This window comes from Diadema antillarum, unplaced genomic scaffold (assembly GCF_040938485.1).
Source record: "Diadema antillarum isolate AM-2024a unplaced genomic scaffold, OU_Dant_1.0 scf00000001, whole genome shotgun sequence".
In the NCBI taxonomy this organism is placed as follows: Eukaryota; Metazoa; Echinodermata; class Echinoidea; order Diadematoida; family Diadematidae; genus Diadema; species Diadema antillarum.
Window position 1 is genome coordinate 15,457 of NW_027270890.1, and position 20,399 is coordinate 35,855.

General features: G+C 38.8%; 1 protein-coding gene across 1 annotated transcript; it reads left to right on the forward strand.

Annotated features, from left to right (window-relative positions):
• The first annotated feature begins 1,952 nt into the window (after window positions 1–1,952).
• LOC139715654 (STE20-related kinase adapter protein alpha-like) lies at window positions 1,953–18,876 on the forward strand. The gene is made up of 9 exons (XM_071627238.1): window positions 1,953–2,010; window positions 2,731–2,849; window positions 5,035–5,143; window positions 5,709–5,832; window positions 8,264–8,438; window positions 9,442–9,546; window positions 10,775–10,992; window positions 16,790–16,923; window positions 18,108–18,876. The coding sequence occupies exons 1-9, from the start codon at window positions 1,953–1,955 to the stop codon at window positions 18,188–18,190; spliced, it is 1,125 nt and encodes a 374-aa protein (XP_071483339.1). The 3' UTR covers window positions 18,191–18,876.
• Window positions 18,877–20,399: the final 1,523 nt, after the last annotated feature.

Below are 20,399 nucleotides of genomic sequence, written 5' to 3' on the forward strand. Positions count from 1 at the left end.
TACAGACCTTCCAAAATGCAGCAAAACATTAAATATGAACCTCAGGGGACTTGCTTAGGCCACTGCTTAGAAATTTGGAAGTCAACAGTTATCTAAAATTTGAATAATGCACAAAACTCAACTTCTCAGTAGTTCTGTGTGTCAGCCACACTTAAGCCTTTTTGTTGCATTCTTCTGTATTTGTGATCTATAAACACAAATCTAAAAGTACAAGAGCTGATGTAATAACATATAGAGTGCGTGGCAAGAATGTATATAGAAATGTTAGTAAGTGTTGATGAACTTTCTTCACAAAATATACATGATGGACACACATGCCGTACATGGGTCTGCAAAGGTAGCCTAGTAATGTACTGGAATTTACGGTGAGCCCCGAAAACAATTCAATTCAAAATCTAACGGTCGATAAAATGTACTAAATGTTACCTTCCACTTTCAATACTTTATGGGAGTTTCTAATATGATACTCTCTTCAACATACCACTGTATTTATACAACTCTTCATTTAAGGCATGCAAATGGGATTCCCTACCTTTAAAACGATGATTTCCTCTCTTTTATCGAATGGTATAGACAAAGAGCAACAGGTGAGGTATGTTACTGTTATAACTTGCACTTGAAGTCATATTGGACCTGTTTTATGCAGTTTTGATTTTTGTGGGTTTGCAAATGTGAGCTAATACCTTTAACTTAGAGATGATGGCTTTGACTGTCACATACAAGCTGACTGAATTGCATCTCCATAGAAAGAAGATCAAGGAACCTCAAAAGCACCCTCTTCTTCAAAGTGGTTAGGGCCCAAGGGGGTTGGTGCCTGCTCTCCCAACTCAAAATTTCGTTCAACCTATAAAATCTATACGATGTATTTGTGCCAAGCAATTTACAAACTGCTATAAATTTACCATTGATTAGATGTTATAACGTTAAACGTTAGATAGACAAGTGACAATTTATCAATAGTTAATTAAATAACTAATGCACTAAGTGCTTTAACCATGTAATAGCCCCGGTGCAGGGCGCTGTAACTAGTACATATTGGGGTCGCTGGTGCGGTTAACCATATAAGACTAAGAGCACAAACAGAACAATTCAGGAACTCATTCTTCCCATCTACCGTCATCGAGTGGAACCACCTGAGAGGCTGAGTGACGCCACTATCAACTCGCCATCATCAGCTGATCATAGACTCATTCAAAAAGGCCACCTATCGAACTTTCTAACTATCCCTGCGCCCTCTCTCATCGGATGCATTATGCCCAATACCCAAATAGGGCCCTGCATCCTACACATCCAGATCCAGATCCAGACTGCACCGGCCTGCCCCGGCCCGGGACCTTGCCTCAGAAAGAAAGAATCCTATCTAGCTTTAAGGGTCCCAATTTGATTAATGGGTGTTTACAAGAAGTCAGATTCTTTGCCAATACTGTGTAGATACAGAGAAGTTCCAAACTGATTGCCGTCATGTGGGAAGCAACATCCTCTGGGTACCTGTGGTATGCTGTTCTGTTTGTTTACAACCACTTTTAAAAAGCTTGCACATAAATAAGGTTCGGCCTTCCCTGCAAGGTCTAACCATGCGCAAGGGCATGTGTAGGTTTCTACATGTTGTGACGGGCGGTCAAATTTTGAGCGGCATTTTGGTCAAATTATGGGCAGCTTGCATTAATGGCATTATCTTTTAATATGATTATTCTTCTTCCATTTGTTGTGTGTCTTTCAGAGTTTGCTGCAGAGTGGTGCATGCACATTAATCAAACTTGTTAATCATGATGAGCGCAGAGTGTTATACATTATCAATGGAAATCCAGTCTTAGCATGCACCAAGCAATGTGGCCAGATATTGCAAGCATTTTATAAAGATACAAAGCTTCCTGAGATGATAATTTGTGTTACTTCATTTTGATTAGTGTTTATCAATCTTCCTGTTTCTTTTCTATACACCACTGCAGAAAATGACTGATCAGAAGTTTGAGGGGGATTCTAGGCATTACACTCTCCTAACTCTAATAGGTTTGTACTCATGTTGAAATGTTGAATGAATGTTGAACCAGTAGAAACCATTCCAGTCAACTCAGCATGATGATACAATAATAAGTTCATTTTGATGGGACTGAAGAATAATACATAGACTTTGGTGATATTTGACATCTACATGTACAGAGACAACATATATGGCTATGAATGTAAATTTGGACCTTTTTATTTTCATCGACATAGCCAAACTGTATCATCAAGAACTTTCACCTCTGAGCTATAAAAGACATACAAAGCAAACTTGGTTGATTACCCTATAAAGTACAATGATAAGTTGAGATCAAATCAAGAGAGGAGTGCACAGAAAATTTGATGAATAGTGCTAGTCAGAAATCTTTGATTGCTTGAATGTTCTGTAAGGTTGAAAATACAACAATCTCTTGGACCCTCTTGGTGTACTATGGACATGAAACTTTGTGTGTGTGGATGTGTGTGTGGATGTGTTTTAACCCTGGTGATACTCTCATCAGTGTGAAATAGACACACCAATCAATACAACTTGTAATTCTTTTGTGACTTGTTTTGAATATATGTTACTCATTTATTCAGCATTTAGTGCAGTCTTTATCATGACATCCATTTAGGTTTCTGTGACACTTGCAGCAGGTCTGCACTGTATTTCCTGTTGATTCAATATGTTGTATTGAGGTTTCCTCCCTTTTTTTTTCTTTTTTTTTTGTCTGTGTGATCAAACAGGTCGCAATTTTGAAGGCAATGCTGTGGTACATATTGCTAGGCATGGGCCTTCTGGAGACCTCGTGGCAATAAGAAGAATAAACCTTGAGAAGATGACAGATGGCTTTGTGGGGCTAAATGTGAGTGTCTTCGCTTTGTAATGATTTGAACCTTGGGGCACAGGATGACGAAACCCATGACTAGACCCACTAGGTTACTGTAGACAGTCCAATGACATAAAACTTCTTCACACAGAGACTGATAGAGAGAACACACTAATGCAGTCATACATGGCTGTAGAATTAAATACTCTGAAGCTGATCCCAAGGTTTGATATGGCAGTAGCAGATGACCATGTCATTCTGTACCAAATAAAACGATCATCTATAGCAGGGTGTTGTAGTCTGTGTTGTCATGGCAAAATCTCAAGTCTCCTTTTTTTACAGAAATTGAATCTTTGTGCATGATATCAAACTTTAAGTGTCATGTCTAATTGTTTCAAGAAAGCTTGTAGGTTGCACATGGTTTTAAATAAAAAGATATTACAGGTTGTACAAAGAGTGACATGTATATGCTACCTGATCCTATTTTGTGCTTTTGCATTCTAATCTCTGTCAATTTTGAGACAGTCCTTCTCAATCTAAAAGATTCCTTTCAGTTTTTCTCTGTGATAAACAGAAACTTAATCACAGATCTTTTCACACTAGATTCATGCGTGATGTTACTTGGGTGCAGAATGTAGTCTTAGACATATTTTCAGTGCACTGCATAGCAGAAACTGATGAGAATCACACTTCTGTTGATTAACCGATTTCCACTCATTCTCTGCAAAGAGATGAAAATGGGATGTTTGTTCAGCCTTTCCTCCATCCAAGATTATGTACAGTGTATACTTCATAAGTGTGATATTTATGTAGATAAAAAAAAAAATCATTCCCTCCCCTTATTGCTGAATATATTTGTCCACTCTCTTTACCCTGCTTGATGACTCTTACAGCCATTATTCACATTTACTCATTGAAGTACAAGTGTAAAGTATCTGTTATTTTCCCCCATAGTTTTGAGACATGTTAGAAAAATGATAACTCATTTTTTTTTAAAACTCTACCAACCCATGTTTCCCTTCTGTTCAAAACCCTTTTTTTTTCGTGCTTTGCCGATTATTAAAATAGTTCCTTTTTTGTGTGTGTGTAAAACAGGAGTTTAAATTAGAGAAATGTAATTTTGTAAATGTGTATGCTATTTCTGTTGGTTTATTGTACTTTCTCATTTTATATACAACATTGCCCTTCATGCAATCTTTATTACCCTTAAATGTAGGGAATCCCATTTGCATGCCTTAAGTGAAGAGTTGTATAAATACAGTGGTATGTTGAAGAGAGTATCATTTTAGAAACTCCATAAAGTATTGAAAGTGGAAGGTAACATTTAGTACATTTTTATTGACCGTTAGATTTTGAATTGAATTTTTTTCGGGGCTCACTGTAAATTCCAGTACATTACTAGGCTACCTTTGCAGACCCATGCACTGCATGTGTGTCCATCATGTATATTTTGTGAAGAAAGTTCATCAAAACTTACAAACATTTTATATACATTCTTGCCACACACTCTATATGCTATTACATCAGCTCTTTTACTTTTAGATTTGTGTTTATAGATAAAAAATACAGAAGACTGCAACAAAAAGGCTTAAGTGTGGCTGACACACAGAACTACTGAGTAGTTGAGTTTTGTGCATTATTCAAATTGTAGATAACTGTTGACTTCCAAATTTCTCAGCAGTGGCCTAAATAAATCCCCTGAGGTTCATATTCAATGTTTTGCTGCATTTTGGGAGGTCTGTAAAAGGTATCCCCTACCTTTAATGCCTTCATTCTTTTATTGTGATTGCTCTTTGATGTGGATCTTCTTTCCAATACGTGGTCACTGTTTTAGAGATTGCTCGTAGGGCATGTGATACATTTTTTTTTTTTCAAATGATAAGTATTCCCATAGGAGCCTTTAGGCAGGACTTTAACATGGCAATGGGAGTGCCAGTGGCTGACTGATTGGGTACTTCATAGTGTAAGATCTTTGGATCCAGCAGAGCCCCTAAGAAAAACTTGGCTGTCTCTCATTTTCTTCTAATCACATATTTAGTAAAATTTACCTGGAACCACCCTTATTAGTGGCTAGGCAAAGGGTACATGTGGTTCTGATTGGGGCATAAGTGGTATCATCAAGGTTGACCCCACCCCCACCTCACCCTAATTTAGGCTCTTACATTGTATCCCTGATGTTGCTCCTATTTCTTACTGTAACCAATTGTTCATTTCCATACAGCAAGCATGTCAGTTCTCCAAGCTGATGCAGCACGAACACATCATGTCGTTCCATACATCATTTGTCCATTGTAACGAACTCTGGGTAGTCATGCCTCTCATGGAGCATGGTAAGTCACTTGTACCTCATTCCTTTTCTTTTTTCCCTCTTCTTCTTCTTCTTCTTCTTCTTCTTCTTCTTCTTCTTCTTCTTCTTCTTCTTCAGGGAACAATTTGTTCTTAGTAGAGCAGAAGGTGCCCTCTTGTACACGTGTATGAGAAAATAAGCTATGTATTATGATTTCCTTACTAAGTGTGAGTTCGTAACTCTATAAGCGAATAAGCAATATCTAGAGTGGTATCCCCTCACAGGTTATATTTTACTAGTACCTAGCTGTGCACTTTTGCAATCATATCGGTGTGTAAAGTTGCCATGGTTGAGAATACCTTTCACGTATTTATAGTTGTATATTTGTCAGTAAACCTCATTGTTCCTCATACCACAGTCTAAGAGAAATATGTTTCAAATTTCACAATATACAATGTAATAGTAAATGTTGGTTGGATGAAGGGCATTTTTGACATGCATTGTGCTCTCTGTTTGTCAGCTTGCATGATTTTGTTTGTTTGTTCTTGTTTTGTTCCCATGAATACCATAGTCAATTAATCCTGTCTTCTTTCTAATTCTTCTTGCAGGTTCAGTCAGAGACTTACTGGACAGAAACTGTCCTGATGGTCTAAAGGAGAATGTAATAGCCCAGATCATGAGGGATGTTGTTCTGGCCATTGACTACATACATAAAATGGGCTTCATCCACAGGTACAGTAAGATTTCTTGGCAGAATTGCACGGGATCAAACTACTCAGTTTCAAGTCATTGGTGTATGCTCATTGTTCAAAAAGGGAGGGGTGTGAATTACATGCAAGAAGCATAGAGCTGCAAAACATTAAAGGTTAGTAGGTGGGGAAGGAGGAATTGTTTGATAAAGATGAAGATAGTGTGAAAATCTGTAGAGCATAGATACACATAGCAGAATATGTTTGTGGTATATCTTCATCTGAAATAGAAGGCTATCATGTGATGATGATAGTTGTGACCACTCAAATTTTATGTGTAGCTACGTATCAGTCAGTAATCCTAAGCTTCTTAAATTGGTGAATCAGTGTGAAATCTTCTGTAGTTGAAGCTGATCTTGCTAACAATATACTCTTGGCACATTGTACTTAGTAGTTTATGTGAAATCTTCTCTAATGTATGCCTCATTTGATGAAAACATCCCTCATAATTGTCATAATTGTAAATTATGATGAGATTATTTTTCATCTATAACTCCATGGTGTGGTTTATCCTTAGACTGGGTTGGAATGATCAGCAAATGTTAATAAAGGTCATTTTCCACTGTGAAATTTAACTTCATTTATTTATACAGCGTGTCCCAGAAAAAACGAAACCGAGTTTCATTGCAATTTTTTTGCGATCATAATCACATATATGCTTTATGAGTTGTACATGGAATGAAAGATACACTTCTCTTCTTTCATTCGATGCACAACACGTTGTTCATAATTCATGCATGACTGAGGTAGAACAATAGACAGTGGTGCTACTAAAATTTCATTTGCACGAGCAAATGGCAACTTTGAATGAATTTTTCAGACTTTTCCAGCAATCTTTTGCAAAAGATAGAATCATAATTTTAATATCCATTCTTTTTCCTTTCATATGATATCCGAAGCGTAAAAAATGATCAACGCCTGCTCGAGAAAATATCCTTACATTTTACCCAGATAGATAGATAGTAAAAAAGGAGCAGTTAGCTTTCCCGACTCCTATCCGACTTGGCAGATAACAATGGCCTTCATGCTTCAATGAATTTCCACAAACATGAAGGGAGGGGGTAAAAGGGAATGTTACAGACGATTCGGTTGTGAATAGGGTCCTAGATTAGCACGTGATCATGAGCTTGCCTGACCATGCAGCTAACTACGGAGCAAAGGGTGTTCATCAGCAGAATGTTTGGGAAGGTAGGGTGGGAGTAACGGACCGAAAAAAAAAACTTCCGACCCCCCCCCCCAAAAAAAAAAAGACAACTTTCTGCCCTGCAGTTGCACCTTTGAAATGTTAGAAGCGCAAGTTCAGTGATAAATTAAGTGATGTACCCTCTCTTTCTGCTTCGCCACGCCCTTCAAAAACTTCAAAATCCTGTCAGTGATGAAGGACTAACCACGCGTGAGGGAAATGTAGGGAGGAGTGAAAACAGTTAATAAGTTTGAGGTATAAAATCATCAAAATGTGTATCATTGTTGAAATGTTGATTTCCCGTAGCCATTGGACTGCGTGCAGCCTCGCGATATTAGTCTTCAATTATTATAAATAATTATGTCTCATAGCTTATTCTAAATAAATGACAACAAAGGGCTGTCCGTCTTATACAGCATTCTCTGTAAATATCCCCCCCAACAACATTCACTAATGCACTGCGGTTGTTTTGTGTGAATTCAACAGTGCAGATGAGCCCATTGTCTACGGCTAAGACAGGAGAGCTGAATGCTTGTTTTTTCGCTTATTCGTAGAATTGGTAAAAATGAAGCATGCTTTCATACAGATTTTTCTCAAGCATGCGTTATTCATATTTGACGCGTAAGGTCATATGAAAGAAGAAAATATGAATATTTGGGTTATGAACTTTGTTTTTCGAAAGCGTAACGTTATAAGTCTGAGAAATTCACTTGAAGTCACCATTTGCGCGTGCAAATGAAAATTTGATAGCACCACTTCTCATTGTTCTAACTCAGTCATGCATGAACAATGAACATTAAGTTGTACATCAAATGAAAGAAGAAGAGTTTATCTTTCTATTGATGTATATCTCATAGAGAAAATATATGATTTCGATAGTAAAAAGTTGCATGGAAAACCCGGTTTCGTTTTTTCTGGGACACGCTGTACTGCCAGGATCAGTGAAAAGAGTAAATTGACCGTTTTTCCTATTTGATGTCCTCAAATATTTTCTCTTCTGTCGCTCACTGTCTCTCTCTCTCTCTCTCTCTCTCTCTCTTTATGTCTGTTAGAGTGTAATTGTTATTATCCATGTTGTATTAAAAGTGTGTGCTAAAGCAGTTTTTATTGATTTATATATATGTAGGATGTGTTCAATTGTGTAAATCCATATCCTGTTTTGTGTAGTAACTCTACAATGATGTAATTCCACCATTAATACTAAATATCCCATTTCTTCTGTGACTTGCAGGAGTATTAAAGCCAGTCACATCTTGCTCACAAGGTCTGGTGGTATCCACCTTTCTGGGTTGCGAACTGCCATCAGCATGATTGAGGATGGCAAGCGCCTCAAGGCAGTCTTTGATTTTCCATCCACTAACACTATGAGAAATCTGCCCTGGCTGGCTCCAGAGGTCTTGGAACAGGTGAGCAGTGCAATTCTATGTCCACACTTCTTACTTCTGTTTGGTGACAGAGTCAATTTTAGTTTGGCTTGTTTTCCTGCTGTCTCGGCACTTTTCGTCATCCCTTGCCGAAGCATTAGCCATAATGTGTAATGATGGTGCTAGACTTCACAAGTGTCAGATCAAGACAAACTTAAAAATCAAATGATAAATGTCATTCTGTAGTAGTAACATAAGTTTCTATAATGTCACTTCATATTTCTTTTCAACCATATGTTGCATATGTTAGATCAGTATGGCAATTCTTTCATCTAGATTTTTGCTGTAACTGATAAAGAGAAAGATCGATGTTAAAATTTTCACTTTCACAAAGACCACATGTATACTGCCAAATTTGTTATTGAATGTAATTTGAAATAATGATATAGAACACCCATTAAGTAATACAGCAATCTACAATAGGAGGGGAATTTGTGATACACCATAGTTGACTCAGAAAGGAAATATTTTTGATGAGAAGGAGCTGTCATGGCTCAGTGGATATGACCAGGGACTATCAGTCATGAGGTCCCTGGTTCAAGTCCCTTGGTAGCAATGGTTTGTGCCCCTGGGCAATGCATGTAATCCTCATTGCCTGGTCCTTAAGAGAGAACATTATGCAGTCTTTCCTGCTTTCACTTAGTTACAAGCATTTATTGTTTCTTTAGGTGCCACATAAACAACTCATAAATCGATACAATTTACTTTGTTTGAAGTGTCAAGTGTCAAATGAATGAAATCGCATTATATATCTACTGAGGAGTACATACCTTACCCTAGCTTTTTTTTTTTTTTTTTTTTTGGGGGGGGGGGGGGGTAAAGTAGCCAAAAAGGCTGTGTCAAGGTTACTTTCATTCCCTTCTATTCCGTAAAAGTGATTTTATATGTGTGTTTGTGTGTGTTTGTGTGTGTGTGTGTGTGTGTGTTAATTATTCTAGGATGAACTCTTCTTTGACATCATACCCTCTTTCCATTCCTTACCCAGAATCTCCTGGGATATGATGCCAAATCTGACATTTATAGTGTAGGAATAGCAGCCTGTGAGCTAGCCAATGGATGTGTTCCTTTCTCAGACATGGTGCCGATGAAGGTAAACATTGATGTACATGTAGAATTCATGTTTTTGTGCATTTACTGGTTGTGTCAAGTGCTGGCATTGAGCTACATATTGAATGAAGAGAGAGAGAGAACTAGACCAGCCCTCTTTATGTTGCTCCACTGAATCTGTAAAGTGGTTGATTGTCCTGACTTATAAGTCACTGCATACACTGTATATCTTGCAAGTATCCTTACAAGTGGTGGAATTGGCAATCAAGAAATGTATTGACAGAATGGGAAATGACTATTATGTCTCTCCCCCCCCCCCCCCCAAAAAAAAAAAAAAAAAACAGTTTGCATTTTCCCATTTTGGATATGATGTACAATGCATTTGAGTTGTGAGATGCAATATCTCGCAAATATCGCTTGTCTTGTGAAACTCACAAAAATAAAAACTCTGCAAAATGCACTGTGTGTACAGTAGGCCTATGGATCATGTGTTTTATCAGCACTGTTGGTTTTAATGGCAAAGTGCATGCACAGGTATTTGCATGATCGATGGTCCGTGGTCGTCGAAGCTGTGAAAGACTATCTGTATGAGATAGTGAGTGTGAACTCTGTCTCAAATTTGTGATTGAGTAGGGAGTAAAAGAAAAGAAATAAAGAACAAGAAACTAAAAGTATCATCAGAGTATGTGGCATGTACTATATTTCATTGATCAACTTCAAGGCTACTGTGACTATTGTAAAACCAGAAATATTTGCTTGTATGAAACTCATTAATTTCACGAGGAGGCCAAGATTTGCAAAAGTTTTAGTCCACACAATGTAGTGTTTCCCTAATTTTTAGGTGGTTGGCAATTCGTGAAAGTTTCATGCCGAGGATGTTTCTTGTTTAAGAGTTTTATGCATCGGAGCTGTGGTTTATAGTAAGCTGTTGTAAGTTTATCTCATGTTTTCAGCTTTAATTTGTCAAAGCGACCACCCCCATTCAGTTTGTATTCTACATACTGCATGGTCAGTTATTAAAAAACAAAAAATTGTGATTTCATTAGGAGTCCGATTCATGTTAGTCCCTCATAGTTACTGGAGATTACATGTAAATTTAGTATTCTATTTGAACCTTGTTAAAAAGATAGGAGGGCAAACTTTCTCATCATCATGAGCTGTTACAAAAGTTTGCTAATCCTGGCATAAACCAAAAGCTAGTGTTCATTTCCAAGCCATTGCCGCATTTGAACTACTAACCTGTACACATTATTTAATGCATTACTCTCAAGATGCTGCTGGAAAAAATAAATGGCACCACACCCAAACTGCTGGACAGCTCCACACTATGCGAAGATGAGAACACAGCCCAGCCAGAGGAGGGGAGAGTGGACAGTGGCATTGGGGGCAGCAGGGGGTTGGCCAACATCCCCAACCCTTACGAGAGGCGGTTCTCATCCCACTTCCATGATTTCATTGAAGTTTGCCTCAGGAGGGAGCCCAGTGAAAGGTGTGGTACAAGCTAGTCATTTCTTTGATTGGTATAAACAGTGAGTGCTGGTATTGCTGTCAAGTCTGCACAAAAACAAACAACAAAACACAGTAAAGCTACATTGAAACAAACACAAGAACAAACAGCAACAACAAATGTTCTGCTGTCATCTCATTTGACTGAGAAAAACTTAAGTAAGGTCAAGGTCACACTGTGAACTGAGAATTTGAATTGATGATGTTTGTGTCATATCTAAGACATGTACATGTATTGTCTTCTTTTGGTCATCCATCATGAATGAGGAATATGATATGAAGATACCTATCATATTCCATGCACTGCATTCCTTTAATAGTTCCGGACCAATAGTTTCCAATGGAAATATAAGGTTAACGAGGGATGGCATAGCTTTTGAGACGGTAGATTCAGATTTTGATTTTTGCGAGGGAAACAACTTTTTATATAATATTAAGGAGGATACAATTCTAAGAGAAATTCAGAGTTTATTTGATAAAAATTGGTATCTGAAATGGCTGAGATATCCAAAAACAGTGGTCCTAGTAAACAGTGGGTGACACCTTTTATTAAGACCTATTTGTATTTTGGATATCACAGCCATTTCAAAATCAATTTTCACCGAGTAAAAATTGAATCCCTCTTAGAATTGTATGCTCTTTTATATTTCCTAAGATGTTTTTCATTATCTCACAAAAAAGTTGGAAACCTGAAGCCCCATCTCAATCAAAACTAAACTATCCCTTTAAAAGCATAATATGCTGTATGCTGATAATAAGAGGTTAGTGGTCAAATTTCTCATATGCATCTTTATACATTGTATTTCAAATAACATGCAGCATGTACTAGGTCTCATGGGCCAAGTATTTATCTATGTCCATGGGCGTCACCAGGGGGGGGGGGGGGGGGGGGGGGGGGGTGCGTTGGGTGCGAACGCACCCCCCTTCAGATCCTGAAAAAAAAAAAAAAAAAAACTTCAGTCTGCGAGCGACCTCAACGCCGGACGCTAAATAATTATTCTGTTCTATTTTTTTGTTTGTTTTTTTTTTGCACCAGGGACAAAAAAAAATAAAGAAATAAAAAATCTTGGGCAAAAACAATTCGCACGCCTGGTTCTGGCAGCACTGATTTTATCTAATATTATTCTATACAGTGTTTACTATGTATCGACCGTACTGTACATCCGTACGGTACGGAGCACGTACATGTTTGCATGTACGTGTGCTACTTACAAGTATGTAGGGTCTATGTCGGTTACTTCTGACCAATCCATGATTGCCAGCCCACGAGCGAGCCTCAAATTAGCCTCATCAAGAAAAAAAAAAAAGAATGGAGGGGCAAGCAAATCATTTTGCCCACCCTCCCCCCGCCATAATTCCAGAGACGAGAAAATTTTCTTACCTGTTTTTATACCCCCGCCAAACGAAGTTTGAAGGGGGGTATATAGGAATCAACGGACGGTCGGGCGGTCGGTCCGTTGCAAATCTTGCGTCGCGAACTACTTCCTCAGTTTTCAACCGATTCCCATAAAACTTGGCACAGATGTGTGCCTTGGGTTGTAGATGTGCAAGACATATTTTTTGACAGTACCCAAAAGTACGTTGCCATGGTAACGGCATATTATGGGCAAAAATGGGTACAAATCTTGCGTCGCGAACTCCTCCCACAGTTTTTGATCAATTTTTATGAAATTAGGTACAGATGTTCATCTGAATATGTTAATGTGCAAGACACATATTTCCGCAGTGGCAAAAAGTGCGTTGCCATGGTAACCGCATGTTATTGGTAAAATATAGGGCAAAATGCTTCATGGCAAAACTGCTTCATCAGTGTTCTTCCAATTCTCATGGAATTCATATTGAATGTTTGTCTTAGGATATAGGTCAGCATGACACATTTCTTGACAGTGACAAAAAGTATGTTGCCATGGTAACAGCTCACATATTATGAGCCAAAATGATGGAAAATTTTGTGTTGCAAACTACTTCCTTAGTTTTTACCCAATTTCCATGAAACTTGGTACAGATGTGTGCCTTTGGTTGTAGATGTGCAAGACGCATTTTTAGACAGTACCCGAAAGTACGTTGCCATGGTAACGGCATATTAATGGCAGAAGATCAAGGAAAGATCTTGCGGATTTAACTACTTCCTCAGTTTTTTGACCAAAGCTTATGAAATGTTGTTTTGACCAAAGCTTATGAAATGTTGTTTGGCGGGGGTATAACCAGCGACATTTCTAGTTTTTTTTGACAGAAAAAAAAGTTGCCCCCATAAAAATATTGGAGGGGCAAGCATAATAAGTATAATTTTGCCCCCCCCATAATTAATAATTCCCGAAATGAGAAGATTTTCTTGCTTTTGAAAGAAACTTAGAACAAAAATTTTGCTCCCATAAAAAATATTGGAAGGCAAGCGCACCATTTGTCCCATCCCACATGATCATAATTCCCGCGATGAAAAGATTTTCTTGCTTTTTTGTTAGAAGTCTGTCCAATTTTCACCAAAAAGCAGTGGCGTAACTAAGGAGGGGGAGGGCGCCCCCCCCCCCCCATCCGCTGGTAAAAAAAAAAAAGACTTACCAAAATAGTAATTCAACGGTTAGTAAACTGCTTTTGAATGAAAGGGTGATCAAGAAATAAGATATTTTTCTATGATTTCTTTTAACCATAATAAAATAGGTGTATAGTGTGAAACATTGTTCAAAAAGCCCGGAGCCGACAAAAGATTGTGATTCAGTGTGATTCCTGGTTGGCATTCTGCATGATTTTATAAGCAGGATGTGCGCAGTGTGTACTCAGAATATCCGAACGGCAAAAAGAGTCGCTACAATGTTGCGCAATGTGATGTAGAATTTACACCTTTGTACCTTATGCTTCGTTATATCAAAGCTAGATCATTGATTTTGCAGTGTTGCTTTACATACTAGTCTATATAAAAATGTCTTGCATTGCCAAGAAAAAGACTTGACCTGGGCTAATTCCTAACTTTTCCATATATATATGATACACACACGCAAACAAACACTCACAATTAGGGATGCTCTAAAGTGCAGATTTTGGACATCCTTCCCCCGCTTGGTCACTTCGACGCCACCTCGCTGGTCATACCTCCCCCAGTCATGAACATAAACCGACACCCTTGACTACCAGTGGCGGATCCAGGGGGAGGGGCGCACCGGGCGTCCCCCCCCCTCCTCTTAATTTCCAAAGCGAAAAAATATAGCTTCAAACGGCAGTTTTTGGACTGTAAAATGTCACAATTTTCAAGCTCGCTCGCTCCGCTCGCTCGCATTTAGTTGTAATGTCATTCTCCTGAAGTTGCTGCCAGTAATTGCCGGCAGTTGCGCCCGGTGCGCCCCCCTTAATTTCCAAAGCGAAAAAATATAGCAACAAACGGCAGTTTGGTGACTGTAAAATGTCACCATTTTCAAGCTCGCTCGCTCCGCTCGCTCGCATTTAAATTCTCCTGATATTGCTGCCAGTAATTGCCAGCAGTTGCGCCCGGTGCCCCCCCCCTTATGAAAGCAAAAAAGATATACAACTGTAGCTTCAAACGGCAATTTTTGGACTGTAAAATGTAAAATTTTCAAGCTCGCTCTCTTTGCTCGCTCGCATTTGATCGTTATGCAATTCACCTGATGTTGCTGCCAGTAATTGCTAGCAGTTCCGCCCGGTGCGCCCCCCTTAATTTCCAAAGCGAAAAAATGTGGCTATATAAGAACGGCAGTTTTTGGACTGTAAAAATGTAAGATTTCAAGTTCGCTCGCTCCGCTTGCTCGCATGTAATTGTTATGCTCTCCTGATATTGCTGCCAGTAATTGCCAGCAGTTGCGGCCGATGCGCCCCCCCCTTAAATTCCAGAGCGAAAAAATATAGCTCCAAACGGCAGTTTTTTTGACTGTGAAATGTCAAAATTTTCAAGCTCGCGCTCGCATTTAATTGTTATGCCATTCTCCTAATATTGCTGCCAGTAATTGCCGGCAGTTGCGCCCGGTGCGCCCCCCCCCCCCCCCCTTTATTTCCAAAGCGAAAAAAATATGGCTCCAAATGGCAGTTTTTGGACTTTAAAGTGTCAAAATTTTCATGCTGGCTCTCTTCGCTTGCTCGCATTTAATTGTATTCACCCCGATGTTGCTGCCAGTAATTGGCAGCAGTTGCGCCCGGTGCGCCCCTCCCCCTTAATTTCCAAAGCAAAAGAAAAAAAAACATGGCTACAAACGGCAGTTTTTGGACTGTAAAATGTCAAATTTTTCAAGCTCGCTTGCTTGCATGTAATCGTTAAGCCATTCTCCTGATATTGCTGTCAGTAATTTGTCGTTTCACACCGTCGTTCCATAATCCATTTATGGGGGGGGGGGGGCCAACCCCCTCCCACAACCTCCCTCCTTGCTCGTTCCGCTTGCTCGGGCTCGGTCGCGTTCATGACATCAGTGTAAGAATTGCTACTAGAAATTTATTTAAATTATACCATTTATAGGCAAATTGTTCAATAACAATTTACTTCAAAATGTACTGATTTGCTGATACCTTAAACAAGTGGGACTGTTTCAAGTTTTTTTTTTCAACCAGTTGTGCAAGTTGTGGAAATAAATGAAATGAAATGAAGTCGATAAAACACGCAAAAAACTTGCATCAAACTGCACTATTTACAGCATCAAAATGCAAAAAGTGCTCACCGTGGGAGGGGACACTCCCTCCCACATCCTCCCCCTCGCTCACTCCTCTCGCTCTTGCTTGGCTGCGTTCGTGATATTCAGTGTAAATATTAAAACAGGAAGTTTATTTGGATGATACTATTTTACAGACAAATTGTTCATTAATAATCTACATCAAAATTTACTGCTACCTTAAACAAGTGGGACTGTTTCAAGTCGATAAAACAAGCAAAACATGCATCAAATTGCACCATTTACAACATCAAAGTGCAATTTCAGTTCTAACCGTGGGGGGGGGGGGGGACAACAGGCACTTCTACACCCTCCCCCCCCCCCCCTTGCTCGCTCCCTCGCATACTAACCCTCCCCCCCCCCCCCCCCCCCCCCAAGATGAAATCCTAGCTACGCCGGTGCCCTTTCCCCGCTTGGTTTCCCTCAAAAAACAGTAAAAGTCTAGGGATTGAGAGCTTCCTATATTCCAAATGTCTGACCAAAAAATCTTGTTACATTTAGTGTAAACGCACCCCCCTTGAAAAAAAGCTGGTGACGCCCCTGATGTCCATTCTTGACAAAAGCATGCACATAACCTGATTACATCAGGGGTGGGTAGGCAGGTCAAAGAGATTTGATGGAAACAGCAGAAAGTTTGTTTGTTTGTGTATTTGTTTGTTTGTTTGTTTGTTTTTTATTTGAAATCTTTTTTTTTTTTGGTCAGTTTCAAATCAGTTCCAAGCTCCATAATGTCAACCTCCATTATTCTAAGAAGTCACATTCCTTGGAAACCTGCAATTTGTACAAACCTTAGCTTTTTGTAGATTTCCTTCGTGTTTCTCTCTTATTCTGCTCTTTTGCATCTGCAATATCAGCATAATGACCATTGATGCACAATGTTTACTATATATCTTTATGAGTTGTGTTTTGTCTGTGCTATGTATTTTGTGTTACCACAAAGTATTGTTTCTATTTTTAGAAATATGAAAACAAACTAGACTGAAAACTGAAAGAGGCCATTGCATGACAGTGATCCTTGCAGTGTGGTATTGCCTATATGTCAGCATATGTAAAAGGCCAATGTGACGTTCTAGAGCGACGGAGTGTGCCTCAATTTATTTTTGTTTCATTATCACTTTCTTTTGTTAAATGCAGGCCCAGTGCCCATCAGCTGCTTGGTCACCCATTTTTGAAGCAGGCCCGCAAGTTGTCCAGCGATGTCCTCGGTCCCCTGCTGCAAGCTGTCCACCCATTGTCCCAACTGACCGAAGGCAAGGTGGATGAGCAGAGTAAGTTTACAGTGCAGCATCATACAGGTCATCACAAAATAAGTTGTATTACAGGTACTTCAGATGTTGTGTGTGACTCTTAAACATTCCATTTCTCTTTATAATCACATTACATCTTACTTAAAAAAAAACAACACACAGCCAAATTTAACACCACCTCTTGGACAACTTTCAAGGGCAGAAATCGACAGTGTTGGTATTTTGTATCTGTGCTGCATGCTCTTATTTACTTTGTTTTGGTTTACGGGCTTTCTTCACAGGAAATAGAGATACAATTACAATTTGTTAAAGAAGGTCATCTGGACTTTGTTTCCTGTGTATAGAAATTATGAATTCTGATGTCCTCTTGTAAACTGGCAAAAGTGAACTTGGATTACTCACAGGGCTCCATGGTGTATCACTGTGGGGTATCTCATTCTATCATTCCAAGGATAATTTTGATACAATACAAACTTTCCATTTGGAAATAGGTTTCATGACTGTCTTTTATTTGATGAAACACATGAAATCATATATCCAAACTGCAGGTATGTTTTAATGCACAGCTGTACATGTGTGTGAAAATGGTAATGAAATAATTCTTGAATTTTGACATAGAAATCATTCTCTGTAACAAATATGTGACACATTTTCAACTCGAATATATATATATATATATATATATATATATGCATTTCCCCCTTGATTCAATGATTATATCTTAATTTTGTCGAGGCAGTTTGCCTTCTGTCATTAGGGAGCTTGAGATTTTGACGCGTGGACGTTTGAGACGACGAGTGCTCTGGACGTCACGTTGAAAAATAGCTTTAGATTACGCTGGGATGCAACGTATAAAAAATAAAATCGCGTCCCCATATGATCACTGCATGAAGTAGTTCTCTACGTTGCAAACTGTGCGGACGTAAAAATAGCCCAGTACGCGTAGTGAAAAACTCAGGCGATGCAAGCTATAAATAGATCGACTTGACGCGCGTTTCTGCGCATGCTCAGAACATGTTTTTTCCCTCTGAATGTTTGTGCGTCTGAAATCTAAAGCTCCCTATTATTGTCCTTGCATTACCACAATCATAGTCTATATGTGTATGAATGTTTCCCACAACTTTAATATTGAATTGAAATTTTGATAGACTTGTAAGAGAGCATCAAATAATTTGATATCTATCGCTCTTTTTTTGTATGTTCAGACAACTCTGAAGTTGGGAACATAGCAGATGCTGTTCAAAGACTTGAGGCTCTAGACATGGTGGATCCTTGGACATTTGACTGAGGTTTTAAGTGCAATCCTGCAGGACAATATCATGTCATTATCGTGGACAGTGCACAAAACTGTGTGTACCACATCGAGACTGCATGCACTGTGTCCCTTGATTTCCTAAGGGAACCAAGCTCCGCTGAGGAAAGATGAAACATTGACCTGGGATTTTACCAGAACATCTTCCCTTATGCAGGGTACTGATGTTCAGTCTTCAGAAGATGAAGCCGTTTGCACAGATTGTGTAGTTACTCTGTGATGTATGAGCTTGCCGACGAATTGCCCATTTCCTTGTGTCATGGACATTCATTGTCTAAAAATATAGTCTGATGCTGATGATGTCACTAACCCAGTATCCTGAAATTAGCATTTAGGAGGTTCCTTCGTAAGGTAGCATCAGTTTTTTACAGAACTGTGCCGTTCTACCCTGAAGAGATACCTATCACTTATGTCCTCGTCTGGCCACTGTGCAGAGACGAGGACACCAGCAAACTTGAACCTGCAAAGTTAAACTTGCAACTGATGATTATTAAAGGTCACTGACTTGCACTATAACCCTTTATCCTCAAAGATTTTCAAAACGTTTGTGAACCCTATCCTGAAGCAGTCATCAGGAATTAGTGCACTTCTTGTTCCATCCATTTTCATGTTTGAAATATATTGTGAGTATGAAAGAAATGTTCAAAAAGCATGTTGTAGATAAATGTAATAAGACTGCCATAAAACCAGAAATGTTCATGGCATGAAATTTTTGGTAATTAGAGTTGACAGCCTTTTTCGCGGCATGAAATTTTTGCAAATTGCCATTGGCAATCAATGCATGTAGAATGTATGCGAGAACTTTTGCATGCATTTTAATTTTGCGAATCTTTGCTCCTTTGCAAAATTCACAATAATTTCATGCCAGTGAAATTTCCTGGTTCTGCAGTAAATTCTATTGAATATGTACACCTACGACTGTACTATACCCTGATTGACTCAGTAGAAATTAAAATTATGATGAATGATAGAACTTTTCCTTGTTGATCCTGGTATAGAAACGTATACTGGAAAGGACCAGTCAAAATGTCTTTTGTGTCTGTGTATTGTATAGACTAGCATAGGGCTGCTCTCATGTCCATCTACTTGAGTAAGTATGAATTATGGTATGCCATAGCTCATTCAATTTACAGGAATTTAACCCATTCTCCATGGGAATCTGATTGGTCATGTGCAATGTCGGCGGCATTTTGAGAGTCTTGCAGGGGATGGGTTACCTACTGCTGCACCGACTTTGAATCAGATTCTCCTTGTTTCCACAGTCAACAGAAACCACATTTTTGTAGTTTGGTGAGCATCGTTGATAATGCGTACTACCTAGTGTTACCGTTTTGTCAGGGAGAGAAGACAAAGTCCCTTTCATTTCAGCCATCTGCTCTTCATATTATCATTGCAACAATACAAGCAGATATGTGCCATATTATTCTGAGACTCCAACATAGTCATATTTTGGGAAAACATTCTGTTTTTCAAGTCTATGTAACTTTTATAGATATCTGTTAAGCTGGAGATGTATAGTGAGCAATGTTGTAAAGAAAATGCCAAACTTTTCTTTGATGTAAACTGTATGACAAACCTATGATTGTTTTTCTTTCAAATGACCAGTAGCTACATTATTGTAAAGACATGACTTCCGCACACAAAACAGCCCCTGAAACTTAGAATTTACACACAAATCCAGCAGGCCTGTGCGTTTGAGCAGAATATGTGAAGTTGGCACGCCGTCGACTGAGTCGTGCGTGCGAGCGTGGCACATAAAGAGTTCATAGCTGTGATACCAATCTTGTGACAGTGCATGCCAAAAGCATATAATTATATGTCACGTGTACCATGTAGGTCTATCCTGACACTTAAAAGAAACCTGTACTGGCATTTTCTACTTGTCTGATAATTCTAATCTACATTTTTTGATGCCTACAACTGGAAAGAGAGGATTCTAAAACCCAGGATAAGCCTGTAATGATTTTTTGAAAAAAATGAAAACGAGCAAGCCAAGGAACGATCCACACAATTTGGCATACGTCACAGGTGCCAACCTCCGAATTTAGCAAAACGAACTACACAATGTCAATTTACTGATGAAATCTCACACGAAGTACTGCAAAAACTGTTATTTAGTAGAATTGCAATATGGAGCTGAAATAAACATGTTAAACAATATGTATTAATTTCTAAAAGGAATCTA